Genomic DNA, 26171 nt, shown 5'->3' with positions numbered 1-26171 from the left:
TCTCTCTTGTGTTTCACTGGTCATGACCATAGCTTTTATTACTATGGCTTTGTAGTTATAACCTGGTATCTTGGTAGGGTCAGTTCCCTACTTCTCCTTTCTTTCAGGATTGACATAGCTGTATACAGATCTTTATTCTTTATGTAGGCCCTTTTTCCTGTTCACCCAACATGTCTAACGTATTTCTACAAGAGGGATAACTGGTTTGTCCCTTTGCTGTAAAGGCCTTGCTCTCAAACCATCTCATGAGTGTCTCTTTCTTGTCAATCAGGTGTTTTATACTCATAGTGGTTTTCTTTGACTAACTTCACCTCCACCCACTCACCTCTAGCCTGTTTTATTGTCATCACAGCACCTATCATAACCTGAAATGGGCTCTGGAGTCTGATGACCTGGACTGGCAAACCACCTCTGCCCTTTATAACCACTCTGGCCTTAGACCAGTTCTTAGGCCCTTGAAAGATGGTATGGACTTTGTCTTAGAGGAGGAGGAAGGTAGCAGGTAAATGTGCTGCCACAGACCCCTCCCTCAGGACCAGGCGAAGTATGACCAGGAGTGCTTAACATGTGATAATAGTGTTGATCTTTACATCAGTAAATGTTTTGGGAGCTTTGTTGTTTACCCACTACTTATTCCCTATATGCTGAGCACCATGCTAAGCACATGTGTGTATTATCTCATTTGCTCTTTACGATAATCCATTCAGGTGGATATTACTGGTTTTCTTCTCAGGGCGGGGCAGGTTCTCATTAAATAGTATTCTTCTCCTCCTGAGTTCTGAACAAATTGCCAAGTAAAACAAAGGATATCAACTAGATTGGGGTAAAATACATATCATCTCTGTGATTGATAAAGGGAAGGTAGGAGACACAGCAAATCATGAGGCCTGGTGGGCCCAGAGTTGGACAGACTTCCCCACCTCATCTCAGGCCCAGGGCCATGTGGTGGGAGGGGCCAGCCCCTAGAAGAGCAGCTCACTCCCAGAGGAGAAAGGGTGTAGCTGAGCCTAATGCCCCACTTTCCTTTCTTTCCCAAATTAACCAATCAGGTCACACATCCTCCCTCAGGTTGGAGTGAATAAAAAGGAAGAGAGTAAAGGTCTACAGGGTAGACCAGTAGAACTCCTTCCAAACTCCCAGGAGACACTGGGAGTTGAGAACAAGCATCCTCCCACCCCAGCAATTATTATTCCATTTTAGATGAGGAAACTGAGGCACAGAGAATTAAAGGAACCTGTCAAGATTCTGGGTAGATGCAGGCCTAAGGGCTCACGGTTTGGCAAATGGAATATGGGTTGGATTTCAGCAGTCTCTCATCCCCTCAGTTAGGCAGCTTTGTGCAGTGCACATACTACTCAACTGTATGTGGCACCCTTGGTTTGAAACCAGGGCCAAAGTAATCCCACTTGCTAAAACTACCTACCTCCTGCCCTTCCCAATACCCCTCCAGCAGTCTTGTCTGCCCATCACTTGTTTTTTTCATTCAATATAGTAAACATAGGTCTGAGACCTAGTGTGTATTAGATCCTGTGAACTCTTCAGGTGAGAGAGTCGTGTGCATATGTAATTCTTTTAAAACATGACGAGGGACAGTGAGATGACAGCAGAGCTGGCTTGCATGCATGGCACATGCTCCATCACTCAGCCCTAATGAAGCTGGAGGAAAGGTGGCTACTGGGAGCCTTTGCTGGGCCTTGCAACATCAGGTTTAGGGATGGCCATGGAAGTCACACCTGGGGGCGGGGGAGTGAGCATGTGTCCCCCGCATGAGGGGGCAGGTGGAGGACGTGACCTGCTGAGATGTCAGGGAACATGAGTATACATGCAGTCAGGCCCTTCTGACACTAACTCCTTAGATCTGACTCAGTTGCTGAAGGAACTATTTTCTGCTTTGATTTTTGTTTCTTTCTTGTGTCCTTTGATCTTAGAAGATGCTTAGAAGATGTCACCTTCTCATTGTTGTGGCAGTTTGGGACCATTTGTCCCTTGTCACTGGCTAGTCAGGGCTGCCCTTGTTGGATTCCTCTCACAGTCAGTCAGATCCGCTGGGCCTCTGGCCCTGACCTGGGTGGTCCTGTAACCCTTGCCTCACTCTTCTTCCTCTATACCTTTGCGTATCTTGCTATCACCTGCACACCTGGCCCAGACTAGGCCCTCTAGAAACCTCAGGTGCAGGATTAAGAGCATTGGAGCAGTGACTATTTACAAGTCCCCGGAAGCCAGTATGCCAAGCCTGTGGCTCCCCAGGTGGCACTTAGTGAAGGTTGATAGTCTGGTTGGGGGCAGTCTCACTTGTGGTGCTTATGCTCTCTTGGGGCCTGATGGCCTGTCATTTGTCTGAGTCCCTCAGAGTGAATCCTTGGGGCTTCTCATGGCCACATGGACCCTGCTGTGGTTGATTTTCTGCATGTTAGTTCAAAACACATCATGCCGGGCGTTTGACAATAAGAGCTAGCTTCAACTTATGTTTTCCAGATGTGTGTGGGCTGCAGAAGCTGCAGCCACGTACATTTTGCCCAGTCTCCTTTGGAAACATGGGTGTAATCAGTGTCATGAAGTTGAGAAGAGTTGTTGGCCTCCCTTGGGAGTTCAACCCATGGCAGTGGCCCAGCAGCAGTGTCTAGCTTCTGGAAGATAGAGGTCAGAATTGGGTCTCGTTGGGCTGAAATCAACACGTTGACAGGGCTGTGGTCCTTCTGGAGGCTCTAGGGGAGAATCTGTTTCCTTGTCTTTTCTAGCCTCTAGAGACTGCCCACATGCCTTGGCTTGTGGCCCCTGTGTTCCGTCTTCAAAGCCAGCAATGTCAGCCGGGTCCTTCTCAGGCTCCCATCTCTCTGATTCTCCCTTTCTCCCTTTTCCGCCTCCTTCTTCTCCTTTGAAGGACCCCTGTGGTTCCATTGTGTTCACCTGGATAATCCAGGATAGCCTCCCCATCTCAAGATCAGCTGACCGGCAACCTTATCTCCAAGAATTCCCTTTCCATGTAACCCAACATGTTCACAGGTTCCAGGGCTTAAGACAAGGGCATCCTTAGGGGAGGGCATCATTCTGCCTGCCACAGAGGGCAACTGTTTTTTTCTTGCAGTGTTTAAAAATCTTTTTTGGTCTCATGATTTTTAAACTGTTTACTTTTACCCTCTCCCTTTCTACCACTCCCAGGAGAAATTTTGTTGTTTTCACCTTATCCAGCCATTCTCCCCTGTTTGTCTGACTGTCTTTATGTTTCTGTCTTTTTTATGTGGGTCATGTGTGGGAAGGGAATCAGGAAGACCCACGGCTGCGCGGTCCCCGGCAGCTGCGGGATTAGGCTTGTAGAAGATGTTTGGCTATGTGGCTGTCAGGGTGTATCCAGTGAGCTCAGGGCAGTTGTGAATTTCATGAGCATTGATGGATTTCACCCTGGGGAAGGTGGATGTTTTCCCAGAATACAAGCTTAAAGTGTGATAGAATCCATGGAATTGAAGTTTAATTTTGTTGGATTTTTTAAAAGATATTTTAAATTGGGTGTTTTAAAAGCAGAGTGGAATAGATGTTGCTTTAGAATCTGTCTCGATTCTTAACCGTATAGTTTGTCAGGGCTAGAAAGATCCTTAGGATCCAAGCCCTTCATTTGGCAGTTGGGGAACAGGGCCCAGGGAGCAGAGGGGAAATGGCTCACCTGAGCTCTTGCAGGTGTCGTATGGTCCTTTCATAAGCTCTGTTTTCACTGTCTGGCTATGTTTAGAGCTTTTGCTCGAAATATGTATGGTCTTTCCTATACTCAGTATAAGCCTCCAGCACAATTGTCATCCATCAACATATGACATCTTATTCCTCACACAGTAATCCCTTGGTTTTGGAGAGGCTTGATTTCAGACCCTGAGTTCATGGAGTTTGTCCTCAAAAAATCCCCATCAATTCACAGAACTATCCATTTATTCAATTAACTTATTAACAAGTTTTTTTTTTTAATTTTAAAAAAAATTTATTTATTTTATTTTTGGGTGTGTTGGGTCTTTGTTGCTGCATGCGGGCTTTCTCTAGTTGCGGCGAGCGGGAGCTACTCTACGTTGTGGTGCGCGGGCTTCTCATTGTGGTGGCTTCTCTTGTTGCGGAGCACGGGCTCTAGGAGCGCGGGCTTCAGTAGTTGTGGCACGCGGGCTCAGTAGTTGTGGCTCACGGGCTTTGTTGCTCCGCGGCATGTGGGATCTTCCCGGCCCAGGGCTCGAACCTGTGTCCCCTGCCTTGGCAGGTGGATTCTTAACCACTGAGCCACCAGGGGAGCCCTGTTAACAAGTTTTTAATGAGTGCTGTAGTGTGTCAGAGCCAGCTTGAACTGGCTCACAGACCTGATTGTTGCCAGGTCTTCCTGACGTCAATGTGGTAGCTTGAAATTGGTCATGGTAGGAATATTTACACCATGGAAATTGGCAAATGCTGCAAATTAGCATCCCCCTTCCCTGGAGAGCCGGTTGTTAAATTCTACCCGCACGCCACCTGTGATGGCCTACTATGTGCCAGATGCAGTTCTAGCCACTGGGGATTCCACGTGGATGAAACAGACCAAGTCTCTGCCCTCTTGGAGTGTATACTTCTGACGGGGAGAGGGAGCCCACGACAACAACCCAGTGACTAAATATATAACGAACCTGGGTGCCGCGAGGAAAAGGAATTCAGGGAGGTGTGATGGGGAGCCCTGGGTTTGGGGCTACTATTTTACAAAGGGGTAGCTGGGGAAAACCTTTCTGAGAAGGTGACGTGAGAGGAGACCAGAAGGAAGACAGGGAACCAGCTTTTGATCCCTGGGAGCAAATGCAAAGAGAGCAGCCGTGCACAGGCCCTGTGGTGGGAACAGGGTGCATGTTCAGGCTGAGTGGGGGAGGGGGAGGGGGAGGGGGAGCAGGGGCCTGGAGGCCGCTGAAAGCGCTGGCTTTGCCTCTAGGTGATGCAGGAGCCTTTGGAGGTTGGGCAGAGGCATGGCCTTCTGTGACTTGTGCTCAGCAGGATCCCTCTGGCTGCAGGGTTGGGGTTGAGAATAGATTCCAGGAGGCAAGGCTGGAAGCAGGGGGACCAGGCAGGGGGCGACTGCAGTCGTCTGGAGGAGAGCTGATGGTGGCTTGAATCAGGCAGGGCAGTGAAGGTGGCGAGATGTGGGCTGGATTATGACACACACACACACACACACACACACACACACACACACACACACAGGGATCCTCTGCTTTTTGAGTTAGCTTTATTCCACTTCACTTTCACTAAAGACCTACATTAGGTAACCAAAATAAATCCAAAGAGGATTTTCACTTTTAAGGAAAAAGGCAAAAAGTGCAAGTGGTGATCACATTTTGTAATAAGTTGTTACAAAGGCAGCTTGCACTCTGAACAGCAGCCAGGGCGGCACCGCCAAGCTCCTTCCCTGGGAGCCATACTCAGCATCAGGCCGCCATGGCCCTGAACTGGTCTGTGAGCCTCTGTGCTTGATCTCGATTTATTTTGTGCCTCCATTAGCAAGATGTGTCCTAAGGTAATTGCTCTTCGCTTTACACCATCTCGGCTTAGGAAAGGTTTCATAGGAACGCTCTACTTTTGGGTAGAAGCGGAAACCTGTATATGGTAGAGTCAACAGGATTTGACCATGGATTAGATTTGCCTCATGAGAGAACGAGAAGAGGCAAGGATGACTCCAAAGTTTTTGGCTGAACAACCGGAAGATGGAGTTGCCATTCCCTGAAATGAGGAAGATGGTGGGAGAAGCAGGTTTAAGTCATGGGCACCAGACCACAGTCCATTGTCCTCCCTGCCCTGATACTTTTTACCAGGCCAGTGGTGTTTCTTTGTTGACTGGCCTCCCTGTGGCTTGTGAGTCAGAGACCATGTGTCTGGAATCCACAGATGTGAGCAGTCAGCTGTCTTGTGGTTCTCATTTCAGGCCCTGTTGATGCTATTGTGACAGGACAATTCTCTTCTGGCCTCAGGGTCTTACTGAAGCTGTGAAGCGGTTGTTTCTCACACCAGGACTATTACTAGAGCCCACGTAATAGGATTGCTCACGGCCGTTCTCTGAGGACAGTGAAAGCAATTGTCTTGCCTTTAAATTGAGCACTTATTTTTCCTGTGTTTGCAGGTTGAATGTCTGCCTTGGTCAGATGTCCAGCCCTCTCTGGGCCTCTGTGCTCCTGTCTGTAAGGGAAGGGGTTGGATGGACTGCTCTTTAGGAGCTCCTCCGTCTCTGACATCCCCCTCATCCTACACTGTACACATGGCCTTGGGCGTGTCCAGGCCAAACTTCCACCTTCTCTGTGATCCAGGAATCCTAGTCTATTCAGCTGGTCTCTGATGTTCATCCTGTGTAAAGAATGAGCATGTAAATGGGGCCCTGTGCCTTGGGAGTCCCTCCTAGATGGTGGGCTCCTCTGAGCTCCTATAGTAAAATGATACAGGGCTCAGCAACGCAGATTCACCCCCAGCCCCGAGCATGAGGGTCTGTTGCTGGAGGCCTGATGATCTCCTGTTCCGGCTGCAGGGTTTTGTCTGGGAGGCTGGCTGAGTGCTGCATCCTGCCACCTCCAACCCCTTTGCCTATTACTTGTTGAATGATTTCTGTTTTAGGTCAAAGTGCCAAGAACAGCTGTTCTCAAACTGTGATCCCTGGACCAGCAGCATGTGCATTGCCTGGGAACTTGTTAGAAACACAACTTGTCTGACTTGCTGAATTGGAACTTTGGGGGTGAAGCCCAGCAGTGTGTTTTAACAAGTCCTCCAGGTGATGGGCTGCAGGCTAAGTTTTGGGAGCCAGTGCCCCGGAAGCTAAGCCTGAGTTGGAGGGTCAGGTGCATGTAATCTGTTGGGCGTGTGTTCTCAGGAGAAAGGCAGCGAGGGAAGCAGGACAGGGCAGGGGAAGGTCTCAGCAAGGATGTGGAGGGTCAGGCGGCTCCCACAGGGAGATGAGCGTGTGAACTGACCCAGAGCTGCTCCCACCTTTAAGCTAGGAGAGGGCTTATCTTTCTTGTGTCAGTCATTGGCTATGGGTGGCCCATCCTGGGGTGGGGCGGGCAGTGTGCCATGTCCTGGCTGAGTTTTGCGAAGGAGAGTTCTCTGGAGAAGGGTGCAGCTGTGAGCCTTTAGCAGCCAACGAGGATAGCAGCTCGGATGGGTGCGCCCAGTCAAGGTCATCTGTGGGGGACACCTGCATCTTCCACGTCAGTTCTCATGGTTCCTTCTATACTCGCCCAGCTCCCAGTGGGATAATAAAAATAGACAATCTCGAAGCCTGCTCATGGCCATCACTTCTGGTGCACGGGATGTCCTGGTGAGGCAGGCCAAGCAGGGATCATTTACAGGTGAGGAGACAGACCCCAGAGGGGGAGACTGGAAAGAAGTTCGATATAAGCCCACAGACAGCCCCTCCCGTCACGACACTCACAGCTCACACTGCAAGAGCACCCTGTTAACCCATCACTGGCTTCAAGCTGGGTGATGCCCTGCTGTCTCAATCAGACAGGAGGTGTCCCTGAGCTTTCTTGGCGCTCAGATCTGGCACTGGGGATGTGGAAAGATGAGATGGCTCCCTGCTCTGAAGCCAAAGGCCCGCTGAGGCTGTATATAATTGGGTGCTTAACTGTGGCCCTCAGAGGAGTGGAAGATCCGGGAGCAGGTGGAGGTGCTGTTGACAGGGCAGGAGGGCCTTGGGCTTGGAGAGGCCATGTTTGATGACAAGACTTGGTGGTGGACTAGTAACACTGGGCGAGGAAGAGCTGTGATTAGCCTGCCTTGTTCTGCGTGGATCTCTGCAGCCTGGACACAGACACAACCCCACCAAAGCATCAATGTGTGACAGCTCTGTGTCAGGGCCTGTAGTCAATTCCAGGGATACAGCTACTGATGTAGGGTGTGCCCCATCAGGTTTTCGGGTTTTGCAGGAGAATGGACAGTAGGTGGCAGCAGATCTTCATCAATCTTCAGGACCCAAGAGACTTTGGTTGGCCCTGTTGTGTGATTTCAGCCAGCAGACACTCACCAGGCCCCTACCAACGATGATGACATGACGACACACTCAGGTGGGAGAGAGATGAATGAGATCCAATCCCTCCTGGGTCCTCCCCGCTCCCGGGCTCCAGATCACTAGCCGAGGCCTGTTTGCATTCTGAGAGGGAGTGAATGACGCCACCTGGGGCCTGGCAGAGGCTGAGCAGAGGATGTGGCATTTGTGGTTTATTGACTGTTCCCCATATCCAAGCATCCAGAGTCTGACAACATCTGCGCTGCAAGGGAAGAGTAATGGGTAGAATTTCCATTTTAATTTGTCTCTGCACGTTATTTGGACTTTATTTCAGACTAGGGAGGTTCGAAATTAGCTGAGTCTTGAAACACACACAACACACAGTTGCTTTCCTGTGTGCCAGAAACCCCGTGTGAACAGGTGGCCTGCCTGGGGCTCCTGTGCTGGTCCAGCTTCCCCTTCATAACTGACTTCAGGGACCTGTCTTCTGGGTCAGTACGGCTGCCCTTCACACCTGCCATCAGTGCCCTGTGCCTAGCTGGTTCTCCTTCCCACCTCTTACCCACATTCACCCTACATGTGTGTCCCTGGTCCACAGTGGAATGCCTTCTCTCTCCTCCGAATGCCGGCCTCTCCCTAGCACGTAGGAGTTTAAACATGAGAAACGGCTCCAGCGCACATTACAGGCCACTCGGAGCCCTCCAGGAGCAGGGTTGATGCTCTCACTCCTGTGCTTTAATTATAGCTGCTACCTATCTTCAGTTCAAGGGTTTCTGAGTCTTTGATCCAATGCATCCCCCAGGGGAAAGAGACTTCTCACGAGTCAGATTTCCTCTGAGATCAAGAAAGCGTGGCTAAAGAGGCAAGAGAGTGTCCACACCTCTCCTTGGAAGTGTGAATGATCTCACTTTGTCCATTTTTGGACATTAGGATGGCAGCTCTGAGATCCTCCTCTGCACACACCTGGGCCTTGCCAGCTCTGCCGTAGGCCCAAGTCCATGGCACGCAGTCTGGGAAGATGTTCCATGCAGGGGAAGCCGCTGCTGCTAGATGGAAAGAAGCTGTTAAGGCTCAGGGATAATTTTTGGGAAGTGTGTGTCAGAGAGCAGGGCAGGGATATGGAGATTCTTATTTCCTGGGTGCTTTTTCCCCCTCACTCCAAGATGCTTACTGGCTGGTCTGTGAGCTAGCTTCCAGCAGACCCTAGCTACCAGAACCCCAAAGAGAGGCCCATATGGAGATTAGCAACAGGGTCAGGATGAGAGTGAAGCAAGTGAGGTATCTCAGGGGCAAAATTTAAGGAGGCACTCACTCTTACGGTGTTTCACCTGCAGTGTAGGCACCTCCATGAACCTTGAGACTGAGTGCCTCCTTAAATTTTGCATCCTAGGTACCTTGTTATGTTTCACCCTAATTCTAGCCTGGTCCGCAGTCTGGCTGCTTCTCTTCTGCTTCTCAGTATCATGGGTAATCCTCCATAGAGCATAATGATTTGATAGTTCATCTTTACTTCCATGAACTCTTTGAGGATTGGAGTGGGCCTTATTTCTTTGTTGTTGTTGTTTTTCCTAGCTATATCCCTGGACCTGGCAATCTATATGGAGCAAATGAGAGAATGTACGTAGTAAGGAGAATGAAAGGGAAAACGATGCTGATCTGTTTGGGACAGTGTCATGAAACTTAAGTTGATAATCTTGAATAGAATTGGAACAATCCAAACTTTATCTTCAAGTTCACTTGTCAGCATTCATTCATTCACTCATTTATTTTTTATTCATATGTTCATTTAACCAACGAATCCTCCAGCCAACCAACCATCCATCCAACCAGCCAACCAAGCAACACAACCTCTCACAACTGTGATGTCCAGTATTGAAGTCATCTTGAATGTTGCCTTCTTTAGGAAGCCTTTCTGATCTCTTCCCTGCTCCTATAACTGGACGTGATCCCCTTCTCATACCTCTCATAGCGCATGTCACACTGAAGACCTGACAGGCTACCATGTTTCTCCTTCTGGATTGTCAGCCACCTGAGTATGGGGGTAAGTCGTCTGTGACCCTGCCTCCCTCAGTTTTGCTCAGAATTGTTCCAGACTTATTGGATGGAGCTGAATTACTGGCATGGCCTTGTGGGAGGGGGAGGTGAAATGTGAAGTCTTCCCCTTCATTCAAGGGACACACAGGAGAGTGGGACTAGTGATTTAGCAAACAGGAAAGTCACCTAAAAATAGGAGGCAGATCCGTCCCAGAGCCAGATGGATGGTGCCCTTTGAGGTGCCATAGGATCTTAGAGGGGGTGGTGCTCTTCCTGGGCTGGGCCTTGAAGTCTGAGCGGGGTTGGAATAGACCAGTTGGGGGCCAGCCAAGGGCCTCACTGCTGTGGCTGACATACTCATCACTCTTCTGCACCTTCCTCCAAGCCTGAGATTTTGGGGGGGAAAGTTTGCTCGTGTCCCCGGGGATCTCATTCCTAAAGACTAAAGCAGCTCCCTTGCTCTTCCTCAGCCCTTTTTTTTTTTTTTTTTTTTTTTTTTCTGGGGCCTGCACTGGGTTCTGCTGCATTTGCAGATATTTTTGGATAATGTGCACTTATCGTGGCTCATGGAGACAGAGCCTAATCTCGTAGCTTTCCTAAGGATTGGGAAAGGGCACTGATTTAAGGAAAAGATGGGCATCCTTGTTTTCACCCCAAGTATAACTCTGATAGGCTGGCTACCTTGGGGCCTGGGTGGAGTGAGCTGAAGTCTTTCCGCTGCCAAATCCTGTTGCATCCTGCTAGAGTGGACCTTCCCTCGTGACTCCTCAGTTGGTTTCCTAAACAGTGGCCATGACTCACTTGGGCTGGTGCCTCCACCTTGGAAAGATGGCCTTTGATGCTGAGTTCTGTCAGGGGCATTTGGGGCAGAATTCTTCAAATCACAAAGATGACCCGCCGGGGCAGTTTCCTGTGTAGCTGGATTCTGTGTGTGTGCCTCATTCCAGAAAATTCTACTTTGTTTTCTCTGCTCATCGCACAAGAAGTTACTAAAACCATGGGATTCCTTCCATTTCCTGTAGGGGACGGTTTCGCGGCCATGGGTCCCTCAGAAGTAGAACCTCTTCACGATAGAGTAAACAGTTTTTGATCTCTGTGTAAATACCTGTTATTTAATTTTATTCAGTTCAACAATGCATTTATGGAGTTCCTCTTGCTTGTTCGAATAGTGCTGGGGAGCGATGCTGAAGATGTGGCTCTTGCCCCAAAGAGGCCGAGACCTCCATACACATAAAATCATGATTAAAAAAAAAAAGAGAAAAGAAAAGAAAGTGACAGGCAGACAGAGCAGGTGCCATGGAGCTGGAGTCTAGATTGTTTGAAGGGTAATTAAGTTGTTGATATTTATTGAATACTCATTCTGTTGCAAGAGCATTCGATGTATTACCTCATTTAATTCTGACAGCAGCACTAGGAGGGTTATCAGCTCCGTTTTACAGATGGGATAACTGAGGCACAGAATTACCAACCAGCCTGAGTTCATGCAGGCAGTCTGGTTCTAGGGACCTCAGCCTTAACCCTTATCCTCAAGCCCTGTCTGAGGAAGAAGGACTGATGGGGAGCTGACATGGGCGAGGACTTAGAGGGTTGGTCTGGTGATTCAGGGAGTGGATGCATGCCAAGCTGAGGGGCCAGTGTGAGCAAGCGTGAAGAGGCAGGTAAGGTGGTGTAGCTGGAACCCAGGGCATGTGTGGGGACCAGGAGGAGAGGAGACTGGAGGACTGGACAGTGCTTGAGAGCCAAGCTAAAGAGCAGTAGAGAGGAACAGAAAGGTTTCTCGAATTTTTGGTTAGGTGGTGCTTGTTTTTTTTTAACTGGTTAGAGCTGTGCTTTAGGGAGACTAGTCCAGGGGCGCTGCAGGACTGACAAGGGTGACCAGTAGCAGGAATCTGACCTAGAAGGTGGGGTGGGCCCTGACCCGACTGTACCAGAGGGGCGAGGAGCAGGGAGGGGATCTGGGAGGAGAATCCTTGGGACTTGGTGTGCAGGGAGGTTGTGGGCCTGGAGGGCCGGGAGGCTGGGCATGCAGACGGCAGGGAGAGGGGACCTGACTGGGGGAGGCACTGGGTCAGGAAGCAGATGAAGAGGCTGTTCCTGGAGATGTCCAGTGGAGCTGTTGTTTACACAGGAGTGGGGCAGAAACGCAGATCCTGGGCAATGTTGCATGAGAGGTTGGGAGGGGGCATCTGGGAGGGGCTGGCACGGGGCTGAGAGCTGAAGTCCTTGGAGGGGTGGACATGGCCAAAGGTGCAGGATAAAGGTACCAAGGTCAGAATCCTGCAACAGGAGAGCCACATGTTTGATGTGGTAAGGAAGAGGGGTGGTCAGAGCAGAGGAGGACTCGGGAGGTGAGGGAGGAGAGGGTCTCCAGGAAGCAGGAGGTGTGGGCAGCTTCGGAACCTTAGGGGGGAGATTGGGAAGGTCACTAGGTCTGGTGACGGAGTGGCTTTGGAGAGAGCATTTTCAGTAGGGACTGGGGGCAGAAGGTCACCTGCAGCAGGGTGAGGACACGCACGAGAGCATGCAGCTTTTTAAAAGAAGTTAGAGGGCTTCCCTGGTGGCGCAGTGGTTAAGAATCCACCTGCCAATGCAGGGGACATGGGTTCGAGCCCTGGTCCGGGAAGATCCCACATGCCGTGGAGCAGCTAAGCCCGTGTGCCACAACTACTGAAGCCTGTGCGCCTGGAGCCCATGCTCCGGAACAAGAGAAGACACCGCAGTGAGAATCACGCTCACGGCAACGAAGAGTAGCCCCCGCTCGCCGCAACCAGAGAAAGCCCGCGCGCAGCAACAAAGACCCAACGCAGCCAAAAATAAATCTATAAAAAAAAAAATAAAAGAAGTTAGAGGGGATGAGAAGCATAGGGACAGGATGGCAGCTCAAGAGGGTAGAGGGTTAGGGCACAGGGTCTTTCTTTCCAGGATGGGAGAGATAGGAGCACATTTGTAAGCCAAGGGCTGGGCGGCAGGAGCAGAGGAGAGAAACTGATCATTCACAGAGACTCTGAGGGGACAGGAAGTGTGTGCCCGGGCGGGCCCGGGAGTGGGCAGCGGCCACAGTAGCCAGATTCATTTTCTGCCAAGCTCCACAATGATAACTGATGGCCGTAATGACAGGCCCAGGGCATTACAAGTTCCCAAAGTACCTTTTAAATCCTCAGTGAAAGAGCTAATTCTGCTCAGCAGAGTTTCTGAGTTATTTGAAATTTATTCCAATTAAGCAAATCTTTGTTAAGTTACTGAGGACTGCTGTTTGGGAAACATTGCATTTGATTGTATTCTGAGACTTTGCAAGGTGGCTCTCCATCTTTAATATATTTAGTAACCCAGCATGGTGAGGCTGAAAGGGCCCAAGATTTAGAATTGGACAGATCTGTCCCTTACTAACAGGGTGACCTTGGGCACAGTATGTGTGTGTTTTCAAAAAAATCTTTACAACTTACTTTCTTCATCTAAAAAATGGGATGACATACCTACTTTTATGTTTATGTTATCTTTATGTTATGAAGAGTAAACGAAATAATGTATGTAAAACATTTGGCCCACAGCAGCTACTTTAATAAATACTTGCTTTCTTTGCTACTGTTTAGTTAGCCCAAACACCCTGTTTCTTGAATGGATGGACATGTTCCTGAGTAAATGAACATTTTGTAAGAAAGGGATGGGAAGTGAGATTAGAGGCAGATTATGCAAGATGGTGATGGTTAAAGAGAAAAGTTCAGCCTCAGTGTGTGGGCTACAGCCGAGGGCAGTGACGAGCGTGGGCTGGGTTCCCTGACTCAGGCACGGAGCAGGCCCTCCTCCGCAGGGCATGTCCACCCTGTGCACTGAGGGCCCAGGTGAGGCGGGGGCCACTTGGATGTGCGCTCCCACCTTTCTTTTTTTCCAGAAGCTCTCCGGAGGCCAGGCCTGGACGGTGAGCTGGCACAGCGAGCTGACCGTGCCCGGGCCCGCACGGCTGTGGTCCACGCTCTCACGGCTTCTCCTCCAGGCCTGGGGCTTCATTAGATTCCTTGATGGAGTGTAGCAAAAGGGGAAGTCCATGATGGAGGATGGCGTTCCTATAGCTGATGATGACGCTTCCTTTGCTCCCAGTGTCACTTTCTTTGGCCTTCTCCCTTCTTTTGAATGAGAAAAAAAAAAAAAAAATTGAGCAAACTAAAAAAGTCAGTGATGGAAACCAAACCAAGTACCCATCTGGGGACTGGAGGCTCTTCTGCAAGGCTTAGAGCTGCCTCGTTTTTCTTATTCACCTCCTCATGGAGCAATGACACATTGAGTGTTCATGTTCCAGAAGCTACTATCCAGAGGGCAGATGAACTTATAAGGGCTTTTCAACAAGTGTGTGGGAGCCAGTGCCAGAAGCTGCCGAGGAAATCCAGCCACACGCCTCTATAACTCAGAGCCTCTTCTCCCCCCACGCTACACAGTGTATTAAAAGAAGAAGAGAGAAGTTGAAAGTATCCATGTTAGATAAAAACCAAAAACGGACCTGGCCCATTAAAGGCATTATGACTGATTTAACATTCTTCTTTTTCAAGAAAATAACTCCAAAATAGTACACTTATCAGACACAGGAATCTGGGAGAGCTTAAACAAGGATCCTTTTTTCAAAACAAGGTTTTAAAAAGTGTTGTCCGACAAATAAACTCCCCATGGATTTTGTACGAGGCTGTTATTGTTCTTAGGAGTTAGGCTGACATAATATCTGCAACTTGCTTTCAGATGGTCCAGCAAAAAAAAAAAAAAAAAAAAAAATGTGTATTTGTGTGTATTTGGAGAGAGAGAGAAGGAGAAGTAGAGAGGGAAAGCAAATAAGGCAAAATATTAACAATTTGTCACTGTAAGTGAGGGGTATGCCAGTGTTACGGTATTAATCCTTTCCAGTAGATTTAACACTTTTCAAAATAAACAGGGAAAGTATGTATGGAACAAATAGGAAAAATGAAGAGTCAATAGGATCTATTTTTTGTCTCTCAGTAAAGATCATGAAGAATATAATGGGGTCATAGTGGGTCACTATGGAATGGTGGCATCCGGGTGAGGTGACGGTACAGACACAAGGCTAGCCCAGGAGACACCGAGGAATCACCCCAACACAGCCCCTTCCTTGTTGTATATGGGCATCCTCGAGCCCTTTGACCTCCAGGGAACCAGTGGCTGTGACAGAAACAAGAGCTCATATATGTTTCCCAGAGGCACAGAAAGCAGCTTCTTTTGGTGTCCTCCTGGTGGGCACTGCGAAGCCCACTCCTACCCTCCCTCTCCAGATCCATCCTCCCCCACCCACGCTGTGGGGCCTGTAATGCGCATGCCCACAGCCTGGCCGCATCTTCCCGCTCCATACCTTCAGGATGTTTTCTCGAAACTCACAGTTCCTTGATTGCACCCATATCGTGAAGCTCAATGTGACATTTCCAACAGGAGACTGCCTGACGTGGGTCCAGCTGCTTCACATGGTTTTTCTATTTGTCCTGGAAAAAGCTCCAGATACCTTTGGTCAAAGCTCTTCCCGTTGGCCGTGCTCCTTGGGACCATTGCTCGCCCACACGGTCCAGCAGGGGCTGCAGTCTGCAAGTCCCTGCACGTCCACCCTGCCAGGGATAGGTAACCTTGGCAGAAGGGAGTGGCCTGGAGAAGCAAGGACTCCAGGGGGGGTTTTGGAGGGCGTGTGCTTTCAGTCTCCTGCCTGTGTTATTTGCATTTAGATCCCTAGAAACCAAGGGAGTCAGAGCCTTGCCAAAGGGCTTCATTCCACTTCTGCAGAAGTTCCACTATTAAGGAGAAAAGAGAATGTGCTGCTTTGATTTTTTTTTTTTTTTCCTCCTTGCAAACTCATGTGGAATATTGTTACCTCTTAAGGATCTGGGAAGGAATACTTGCCCTGTGCTAAAATTCTCAGTCCTCAGGTCCTGACTTCTTTGTGAGGTGGGTCCTGCACTCCCCTGCTTTGGGGCTCATGGAAAGTTCCAGCACAGATTCCCCACCTTTGAGCAGCTGTGCTTATCCACATCCCAGCTCCCACTGAATATCGCCCCCTGCCAGGCTCTCTACCTGAGAAACCCTCATTAGAGGCAGGGGTGGTAACCCCAGAGGGGTGGGGAGGAAAGGCGCCCACACTCTGGTTGGTACCCGGGGACCCTCGCACCTCATTTCAAGTGCAGACACTACCTGGAGAGGCCCAGGGATACCATCTAATTTTAGCCCAGGGAGGCGTGTCCTGACGGGGGCTGGCTCACCCATGGAAATTCCACAGCTCTCCGGTTTTATGTGTGTGAGTGGTGTAATGCTCAAAGTTTGCAAAGCTCAGTTGGGTTTAAAGCAACATTTCTTTCTCCTTTTTCTAAGAAATGCCCAGAAAACAATCAGTCCTCTGTGTTTTTGGTGTAAGTCAAAATTTCCTAGAGATTCCTTTTTTGTGTGTGTGATGGGGCAGCATGGGGTGGAAGAAAGGGGAGCTCCGTGAGCCAGTCTTGGCTGGACCTTTCTCTGTACGAACTTGGACAAGACAATTACAGGGTGTCTGGGGCGGAGGAGACTTTGGGACATCTCTTGGTATGGTGGGTCACTGGGAACTCATGGATCAGCCAAATAAAAAAGAAAACAAAAGAACAAACTCCTTGGGTTCAGGTTCAGATCCAAACGTTGTGTGCCTGAAACTTAACACAGTTTGGGTGCCTCTTGAAGACAAAGAATATAAAATTACGTCATTTTTGCAAATTTGACAAAAATCGAAGACCATACCAACATGTGCTAGGGCCTCTTGGAAGGGCCTGTGCAAGGGAGGGTCCCTGAAGCTTAAGCCCCATTAACTTCATGGTAAATCAGACACTATTCAGGTTGTTATTATTTTTCTGGCTAAGTAAGAACATTAAAACACTTTTGTAAAATTTAAGCCTCAGGAAAGATTCACAGTATTGTATGGTCCCCATTTGGCCATGGATCTGTGTGACATGGACTGGTTTGTGTTGGACGATTTTCGATTTTCTGAGCCTCAGTGTCTTCATTTTTGAAAATAAGGCTAAAAAGTCCCTTTGCTACCCCCCACACAGGCTTTTTGTGAGAAGTAAATTAAAAACTGTGCTTTCAAAGTGCTTGGTAAAGTAGAAATAAACACCCAGATAAACAATTCCTATTGTAAGGACAAAACTTAGAACCCTTAGAATGTCACAGAGAAGACAATGGAAGCCCAGGGAAGGTGAAGATTCATCCATGTCTGCTTGGGGAAAGACAGGAGCTCCAGAAAAAAAGTTAAGTGTACGCCTCCTCACCCTTTCTAAAAGTAAACGAATCCCAGTTGCTTTGTTTTCAAGTTGATATGAAGTTAACCTCGGACCCAGACAGTATTGTTTCAGACTTGCTGCTTATGGCTCTTTTATTAATGCTTATGCAGGGGAACGTTTTGTGAGTTTAAAATGAAAATACTTCTTCCCAGAAGTTGTTTTACGCCACCCTTTGGCATATTTTACCAAACAGAACCTAAGTGGGTTTAATGTTTAATGGGACTTGGAAAAAGTCGGCCTCTCTCGTTGGGACGGCTCCTTCCCTGGATGCGTTGTCCTTTACTAGGACAATAAAGAGCAGTCATGGTGCCAAAACGCAGTTTCTCCTAGCAGCTAAGTAAACATCTTCGCACAGCTTTCCAGTCCACGATGGAAACCAGTGGCAACTCTTATGGAATGTCTTTCAGGCGCACGTTAGAACCGTCCCTTTTATAACTCCAAGTGTGACTTTAGACTTCCTGGGACCGGGCCAAGGTTGTAGAGGCAATCCTTTCCATCCTGTGCTGTCACACTAGCCTCAGGGAGGGCGGGGCCAGGAGGCATCTTTGTCTCTGAGGGAACCATCCTTTTAGGTCCTCACTCTGCTGCCGGGAGCCCTAATCAGAGGCAGCCTTAGTGATCCCACCTGCTGGGTGTGCAGTCTGGGGCTCACACCTACCTGGAGGGGGCGGGGCTCGCGGCGTGGGCCCGTTACCACATCATGTCTCTCGCTCCGTCGCTGGTCACTGGGCTCATCCTGCATCTCACGATGGCTGGGCTTGGCTGAGCTACGCAGCCAAGTGCTGGTGGGCAGAGCGGAAGAGGCAAGACCAAGAGGAAGGAAGATCGTGGGCTTAGCAACGTTGTGCTTGGTGAACTGCACAGTTCGGGTGAATGAGTGGTTACTCAGTGGATCTGGCCGTGTCCCAGAGGTATACTCCATAGAGACCACTTGTCCTTCAAGAGGGTATCTTTCTTTCCCTGGAGCCACCCTTTCACCTCCTGTTGAGCAATGCCTGCCTCTCAGCACCAGTTGCCATGTGGAGCTGAGCTCAGCCACACCCGGGAAACTGCAGGCTGTGAGAAGGGCAGAGAGATAGGAGCTGGAGGAGCCTCCAATCCTGCTAGTGTGCATGCCTTACGGGAAGAGCGACCAGCCGGTCCCAGTGCATTCTGGGTCTTAAGAAAACACAGTCAGTGGCTCCAACATCCAGCATGGGATAGATGAAAATGAGCTAAGGTGAGAGTCTGGAGCCTGACATTCTATTTCTGCTTTGCCCACGACCCAGGGGTTCTTGGTAGAAGCTCTGCCTTCCATTCCCACCCCTGACAGACTAGACGGTCTGGGTTAGCCCTTCCAGCCCCTCCAGATGGATGAGCCTTATCTAGGTGAACCCTGAGTACTCCTCAGCTTCCAGAGGGAGCATCCATTAAACAACAGATGTATGCCAAGGCCTCGTGCCAAACTGGGAGAATAACATGAAGAAAGGTCACATCTGGTACAGTTTTGTTTTGCCAGTTGTGTGCCCATGCAGGAACCCTCCCAGTCTGATAACTTGGTGACCGGGGTAAATTTCTTCTCTGTTCCTGAAATGTGCCAGAATCCAGCCCAACTCGGGGAAGGAGAAATGTTGGACTTGGTTTTGGATCTTGCTCTAGCTGTGCACACTTCTGGCCAAGGATGTTTGCCAAAGCCTGTGGGGAGGGGTGCATACGGAAAGAGAGTTAAGCTGAGAAATCATCACTCTCAAAGAACAATGGTTCAGGAGTCGAGAGTACAACGTATGTTCTCTCCAGCTCCACAGGCTGAGCCGATTGCTTTTCCAGGAGAATGCAGGGCCATCAGGGACCCCTCCCCTCCCAGTCCGTTCTCACTGGGTGATCCCTATCTTTGTCCAACCTTTGTCCAGCCCGGATGAGAGAGTCTTGGGTATGCAGCCCAATTCCCAGTTAAAGTTTTTCACTAGTTTCAGGAAGATAATTTATTTGGGCTGAATTGCTAAGGCAGATTGCTTTCACAGTATTCCAAGCAGAGCACTTTCTCACAGGAAATCTCAGACCAGGCATTTCCAGTCAGGTTTTCCACATCCTTAAGAGAAAAGAGAGAGGAAAACAAAAAGATTCCTTTTATATGTTGATGGTCAACAGCTGGAGAATTGGCAACTGAGATCTGTGCACATGATGACTTCTTGATAACCCAGCCCTTAATGAGACCTCATGTTCTTTGACGGCTTAATTTTAAAAATGCCTGTGGATGTGACAGCCCGGGGAGGTGGAGCGCTTCCTGAGGCTGGGACACGGATCCCCTCGGGCTGAGCACTGGGAGGTGGAGACACTGGAGCAGCCCGCTTCCTCTCTCCAGAGCAGTTTCCTCATCTGTAAAACCAAAGGTTATGGCAGGTGACTCCTGAGCGCCTTCCAGCTCTAACTCACCATGATTCCGTACCTCGTCTTTATCTGGGGGAGCTTGGCTGAGCCTCTGCAGGAAGCCAAAGGGCAGGAAAGTCGAAAGAAGAAATCTTTTCTTCTCCGGAGAATTTTTTTAAAAGTTCTTTTTACATTAGTTTGCCGTCAGGGATCCACCTCACTAAGGCTTACCCCTCCCGAAGTTCAGTCTTTGATTAGAGCCTTTAATCACAAGGGTTGTGCAGAGTCACCGTTGGGAAGGCAGGGAAGGAACACGACATAGCACAGCCGTTCCTCCCAGGGCGTCTCCTAGGTGCCTGCCAAGCGCACAGACGGCCAAACAGCGCCTGCGGCTAGGCATGCGGTGGGCCCGAAGAGCTGAAACCCAAAATCACTGGAGGTGATGGCCCTTGCAGCTTCACAAAGAGGATCCTGGTCAAAGGGCAGTTGAGACGTGAGGCAATCAGTCTATTGCCAGATGATGCCAGTCTTCTCTGGCACGAGCTGGACCTGCGGCTCATCTGTCCAGTTTCTGTATGTCCATTGACAACTGCACAGCCCTCTGCTTCATTACCATCGAACCTTCTTGTTTATTCCAAAAGGATGTTCTGTTTGAAGCAGGGTAGTAGAAAGAGTGGTGAACCTGGGTCAGGAAACCTGGACTCTGGCCCTGGCGTTGTCAGTTTCACTTGTCTCATTATACTGCCTCTAGCATATCTCTGGTATAGTTCTGAATCTCGTGGGATAATGGATATCCTCATCAGGCTACTGCCTCCAATGGGGAAGCTTCCAAAGCTTCAGTGTTAGGATGTTCTGTAGGCTTCAAATATGTACATATCAAGTAAAGCAAAACCCTTCCCTTCCCTTGAGCTTGCTAAGTTTTTATTTTTTAAATTTATATGAGTATTTATTTTTATCAAATGCTTTTTCTGCATCTATTGAGATTGTTTTACATGTCTTCCCTCTTTGGGGGAACTTCTAGGTTTTTTAGGGAATTATTAGATTTTCTAATGTCAAAATATTCTTGCATACCTACTTGGTCAGCATTTTTTTTCAAACTCATGGCTGATGAAGTGGTCTTTTATTTTATTTTATTTATTTATTTATTTTTTGCGGTACGCGGGCCTCTCACCGTTGTGGCCTCTCCCCTTGCGGAGCGCAGGCTCCGGACGCGCAGGCTCAGCGGCCATGGCTCACGGACCCAGCCGCTCCGCGGCATGTGGGATCCTCCCGGACCGGGGCACGAACCTGTGTCGCCTGCATCGGCAGGCGGACTCTCAACCACTGCGCCACCAGGGAAGCCCGGTCTTTTATTTTAGTTCATAGTTTTGCACTTACGTTTACAAGTGTTAGGTTTTTGGAGTCAAGGTTATACTTGCGTCATTAATCATCATCATCATCTCAGCCAACACATAGTAATTACTCTGTCGGATACTCTTCTCAGCATTTGATATATTAACTTGTTGAATTCTCACCACAAACGTTTGAGGTAGGACTATTATTAACCATTTTACAGAGGTTCATGATGGCTAAATTTTCATGTTGAATCACTCCTTTTGTTATTCTGCAACGAGCAGGTTTCTCACTAATAATGCTTTTTATCGGAGAGTTTATTTTTATCCAATAGCATTTAGCTACATTTGCATTTAAATGGTTGGCATACAAGTGATATATTTTTTCCCCATGCTTTACTGTTTTCCTTTGTGTCATGTATCATGTGAAACAGCATATTGCTAATTAAAAAAATCAATCTGAGTGTGTCTGTCTTTTAACTGGCAAGTTTAATTTATTCACCTTTATTATAGTTACTGATACACTTGAATTCATTTGTCCTGTTAAATTTTACATGTTGATTTTGCCATACTTTTACTTTCTTTATTTTTTTTAAGATTTTTTTTGATGTGGACCATTTTTAAAGTCTTTATTGAATTTGTTACAATATTGCTTCTGTTTTATGTTTTTTGGCTGTGAGCCATGTGGTATCTTAGCTCCCCGACCAGGGATCGAGCTTGTACCCCCTGCATTGGAAGGCGAAGTTTTAACCACTGGACCGCCGGGGAAGTCCCTTCCTTTCTTTTTCAACTTAACCATTTTAAAGTGAACAATCCAGTGGCATTTAGTGCATTCACAAATTTGTGTAACCACCACCACCTCTACCTAGTTCTAAGACATTTTCTTCTCTTCAAAGTAAAATCTCTTCCTATTAAGCAGTTTCTCCCCATTCCTCCCACTCCCAGCCCCTGGAAACCACCAGTCCACAATATTTCACATAAATGGAATCATATGTGACCTTTTGTCTCTGGCTTCTTTCACTTAACATAATTTTTTTTTTTTTTTTTTAAATAAATTTATTTTATTTATTTTTATTTTTGGCTGCGTTGGGTCTTCGTTGCTTATACCCTCTTGGGTTGCATGATTTGTAACACGGGGCAATAAGGCAGATAACCAAACATCTGTGGGCACTTTCTTCTGCGTGATACACCATATAAGAACCTTTATAGATGTTATTTGATTAACAGAAATATCATCCTCATGAAGCTGTGAGGATAAATTAGTTAACACAGAGCCTGTACCTGATACACCGTAGCTGTTGAACAAATATTAGTTCTTTTTACGTTACTCCCCACTCCAGGTGCTGGCAATTTCTGATATTCCCTAAGCAGAGCCACCCAGATAACCCGCCCTTGCGTTCCTTTTTTTTTTTTAAGAAGATGTTGGGGATAGGAGTTTATTAATTAATTAATTAATTTTTTTTGTGTTGGGTCTTCATTTCTGTGCGAGGGCTTTCTCTAGCTGCAAGCGGGGGCCGCTCTTCATCGCGGTGTGCGGGCCTCTCACTGTCGCGGCTTCTCCTGTTGCGGAGCACAGGCTCCAGACGCGCACGCTCAGTAGTTGTGGCTCATGGGCCTAGTTGCTCCGCGGCATGTGGGATCCTCCCAGACCAGAGCTCGAACCCGTGTCCCCTGCATTGGCAGGCAGATTCTCAACCACTGCGCCACCAGGGAAGCCCGGCAGGCGTATTCTTAACCATTGTGCCACCAGGGAAACCCTAACATAATGTTTTTGACATTTATCCATGTTGTAGCATGTATCAGTACTTCAGTCTTTTTTATGGTGGATTAGTATTTCATTGTGTGATGTATAACGTTTTCTTTATCCACTCATCCATTGGTGGACATTTGTGTTATTTCCACCTTTTGGCTGTTGAGACTAGTGCTGTTAAGAAGGTGCGTCCCTGTTTTCAGTTCTTTTGGCTATATACCTAGGAGTGGAATTGCAGGGTCATATGTTAATTCTATGTTTAACTTTTTGAGGAACTGCCAAACTGTTTTTCACAGTGGCACTTTCTTGTGAATTAACTGATATGTGTTCTTTTTTCTTCTGCTTTCTGATTTGGAAGTTATATACTATCTTTTTACTCTTTTAATGGTTACTCTTAAGTTTTGATCATAATTGACTTGAAGTTTTAAGTCTAATCAGTATCTCTACCCCCTCCAAAAATGCAAAGATTTTAGAAAGCTTTAATTCTGATCATTTCCCCTTCCCAGGTTCCCTGTTTATTATTGTCTAGTATTATCCCTTTGTTTTTAACTCCCCCCAGGTTAGTTGCTATTGTTATTATTTTTATTGTCAGCTCTTATTTAGGTTTATCTAAATGTTCACAGATTTCTTTTCTGCCGTTGCTTGCTGCATCCTGCTTTTTCTTTCTGGGTTCAGTTGTCTTCTCCTGAAGTAAGTCCCTTAGTCGTGCATTCAGTGAAGGTCTGTGATGGTAAACTTCTTTAGTCTTTGTCTGAAAATGTTTTCATTTTGTCCTTACCTTTAATATTTTGAATACTAAAGATGTCTTTTGTTAAAGTAATTGTTGTTTATGGATAATCTATCTACCTTTTCTCTAAGATTTTTCTCATTGTCTTTGGTATTCTGGTAGTTTTAAGATGACATATCTAGGTGTGCATTTACTTTCATGTGTATCATTTGAGACTTATTATGTTTCTCTGAGCATTCATATCTGGTAGGTTCTTAGCAGTTATCTTTTCAATAATCTCCTTTCTCACATTCTCTTTATTCTTTCCTTCTGGAACTCCTTTTAGGTGTATATTGGACTTAAAATTTTTTCCCTCCATGTCTCTTATTTGTTCTTTCATATATTTCATCTCTCTTCTGATTGAGTTGCATTCTGAATAAATGTCATCTGACTGTTCCTAGTAATTTATTATCTCTTCACTGTAGCTAATCTCCTTTTTTAAGTTTACCAGAAGTTTCCCCCAACTTTAAATAAGTTCTAACCCATAGAAAAGTTGAAAGAATGGTACGTGAAACCTACCTTCTGCAATTCTAAGATTGTTTTTGCACTTGTTTTCTCTCTTTTTCTTTCTCTCTCCTCTCTTTCCCTCCCCCACATTTTTGATGATTGAAAGTAAAATTCAGATATCATGGCATTTCACCCCTAAATATTTCCGCTTGCATCTCCTAAGGACAAGAATATAACCACAGCACCATTATCACATCCAAGAAATTTCACATTGACTCAATAACATCCGCTAACATAAAGCCCATAATCAAATCTCTCCCAAATGGCTCCAAAGCGTTCTTTGAGACTTTAGTTTTTCAACCCAGGATCCATTTAAGGTTCACTCATATTTGGTTGCCATGTCTCTCTAATCTCTTTTACTCTCAAACAATTTCCCTCCTTTTTCAGTTTTTCATGATGAATGTAGGCTTGGTGTCTCATAGAAGGACCACATTCTAGATATATCTGTTTCATTATTGGATTTATGTTAAACAATTTTTGGCAAGGACAATACATATGTGATGTGGTGTACCTCCCAGTACATCACATCAGGAGCACGGTAATGTCAGTTTGTTTTATTTTTGGTGATGCTAAGTTGAGTCAGTCCGTTAGGGTTTTGCCAATCTCTCTGTTATTGGAATTAATAAGGACTCTGTAACTTTCAGACCATATGAATATCCTGTGCCTCAGAAACCTTTTAACCCATGGTTTGAACATCCATTGGTGATCTTTTCCCATATTAGGAATTTATAAAATCGCGATTTTCTAACTTTTGTCATTTTATCATTCCTTTTCCATTTATTAGTTGACAGTGTTTTACAGAGAAGAGCTTTCTGTTATCTATCCCTGCCCTCCTTCCTCCTCTAGTAGCAGACTCGTGGATTTAAAAAATATGTATTTAATATGCTATTATCCATCACCATCATTATATGCCCCAGAGTTTTCTTATTTCCGTGACTGTATTTGCTTTTCAGAGTTGCCCATTCTTTTCTCAGAGTGTCTATTTCTTTTTTCATGATTTCCATTCCTTTTTTTTTTTTTAGTGTCAACAACTTTTATTACCACTTACATATTTCATAGGAAAGGGAATGTAGCAATCAAGTCAGAGTTGTATAAAAACGCAGGTTGGCCCTTGTTCCTCCATTGACACCCAGGGCAGGCTCTCCGCGACATCAGGCAGAGCAGCTGCACTTGTCCAAGGCCCCTTTGCAGACGCAGCCCTGGGCACACTTGGCGCAGCCCACGGGGCAGCAGGAGCAGCAGCTCTTCTTGCAGGAGGTGCATCTGCAGGCTTTGCAGGTGCAGGAGCCAGCACAGCTGCAGGAGCCGCCAGCGGAGCAGGGGCACTTGGGGTCCATTTGGAGCCCAGGTGAGGCCAGGGCTCGAAAGCAAGCGGCCAAGAGGCACCTGAGCTGGTGGGAGGCGTGTTCCATTCCTTTTTAAAAAAGTTCCCCTACTCTCTCTAATTACAGCCTCTTTTAGATTACTGTTCTATTATCTCAAGTTCTTAGGAATCCTACTTGCTGTGTCAGTTGGCTTTCACTTACAGTGGATCGTTTTCTCACATATTTAACGGTTTTTTGTTTTGAGCATATTTTCAGTGGGACTTAAAAAAAAACAAACAACTCTCTCTCCCCCGGGGAATCTTGTGTGACCTGCTTTGTAGAAGTGCCCCTCCAGTTAATTTTACATGGCTTGAGTTAAGGTGTGCTGGCATATCACTGGCTCAGGAAAATTTTATGTAAATTTCTTATGTTCTGGATTCTTGTGCTGTATGAATGGGGTCAATTCACACTGGCTTCAGTGTTTCCATCAAATAGAATATATAGTAAGTGATCAATATCTTTCTTCTCATGGAATATCTTTCTTTTATAATCATAACTAATTTAGCCAAGTATCCAGTACCAAACACAGAGGAAGGAGCATCTCCTTGTCTGATTTTAATGCTAAGAGCTGGTGAACTATTCTGAGTGTTGGGTGTGTAAGCAGTTGAGCATCTTCAAGAATAACGTGACCCAGGCACGTCAGTCCTCTCAGAGACCCTGCACCTGGTCATGTTCCACAGTGAGTGGTCTTACTCAGGCTTTCCCCAAGGTACAGATGAGGCACCTGATACCCACAGAGGTAGGTGACTTGCCCAAGGTCACTCAGAGTCGGGGGATCAGAGGCAAGAACTCTGGTCTCTGAGTGGCTCTTT

General features: G+C 47.2%; 2 protein-coding genes across 2 annotated transcripts in view; one reads left to right on the top strand and one right to left on the bottom strand.

Moving 5' to 3' along the window:
- Positions 1-26171, top strand: part of MINDY4 (MINDY lysine 48 deubiquitinase 4) — a 105405-nt gene that overhangs the window by 26539 nt on the left and 52695 nt on the right. The window lies entirely within an intron of this gene.
- On the bottom strand, positions 25009-25345 carry LOC112066347 (metallothionein-1E-like). The gene has a single exon (XM_055084933.1). It carries the CDS (start codon positions 25330-25332, stop codon positions 25147-25149), a length of 186 nt encoding a protein of 61 aa, XP_054940908.1. The 5' UTR covers positions 25333-25345; the 3' UTR covers positions 25009-25146.

Source organism: Physeter macrocephalus, chromosome 5 (genome assembly GCF_002837175.3).
Source record: "Physeter macrocephalus isolate SW-GA chromosome 5, ASM283717v5, whole genome shotgun sequence".
Classification (NCBI taxonomy): domain Eukaryota; kingdom Metazoa; phylum Chordata; class Mammalia; order Artiodactyla; family Physeteridae; genus Physeter; species Physeter macrocephalus.
This window is presented reverse-complemented; position numbering and strand designations above follow the sequence as displayed.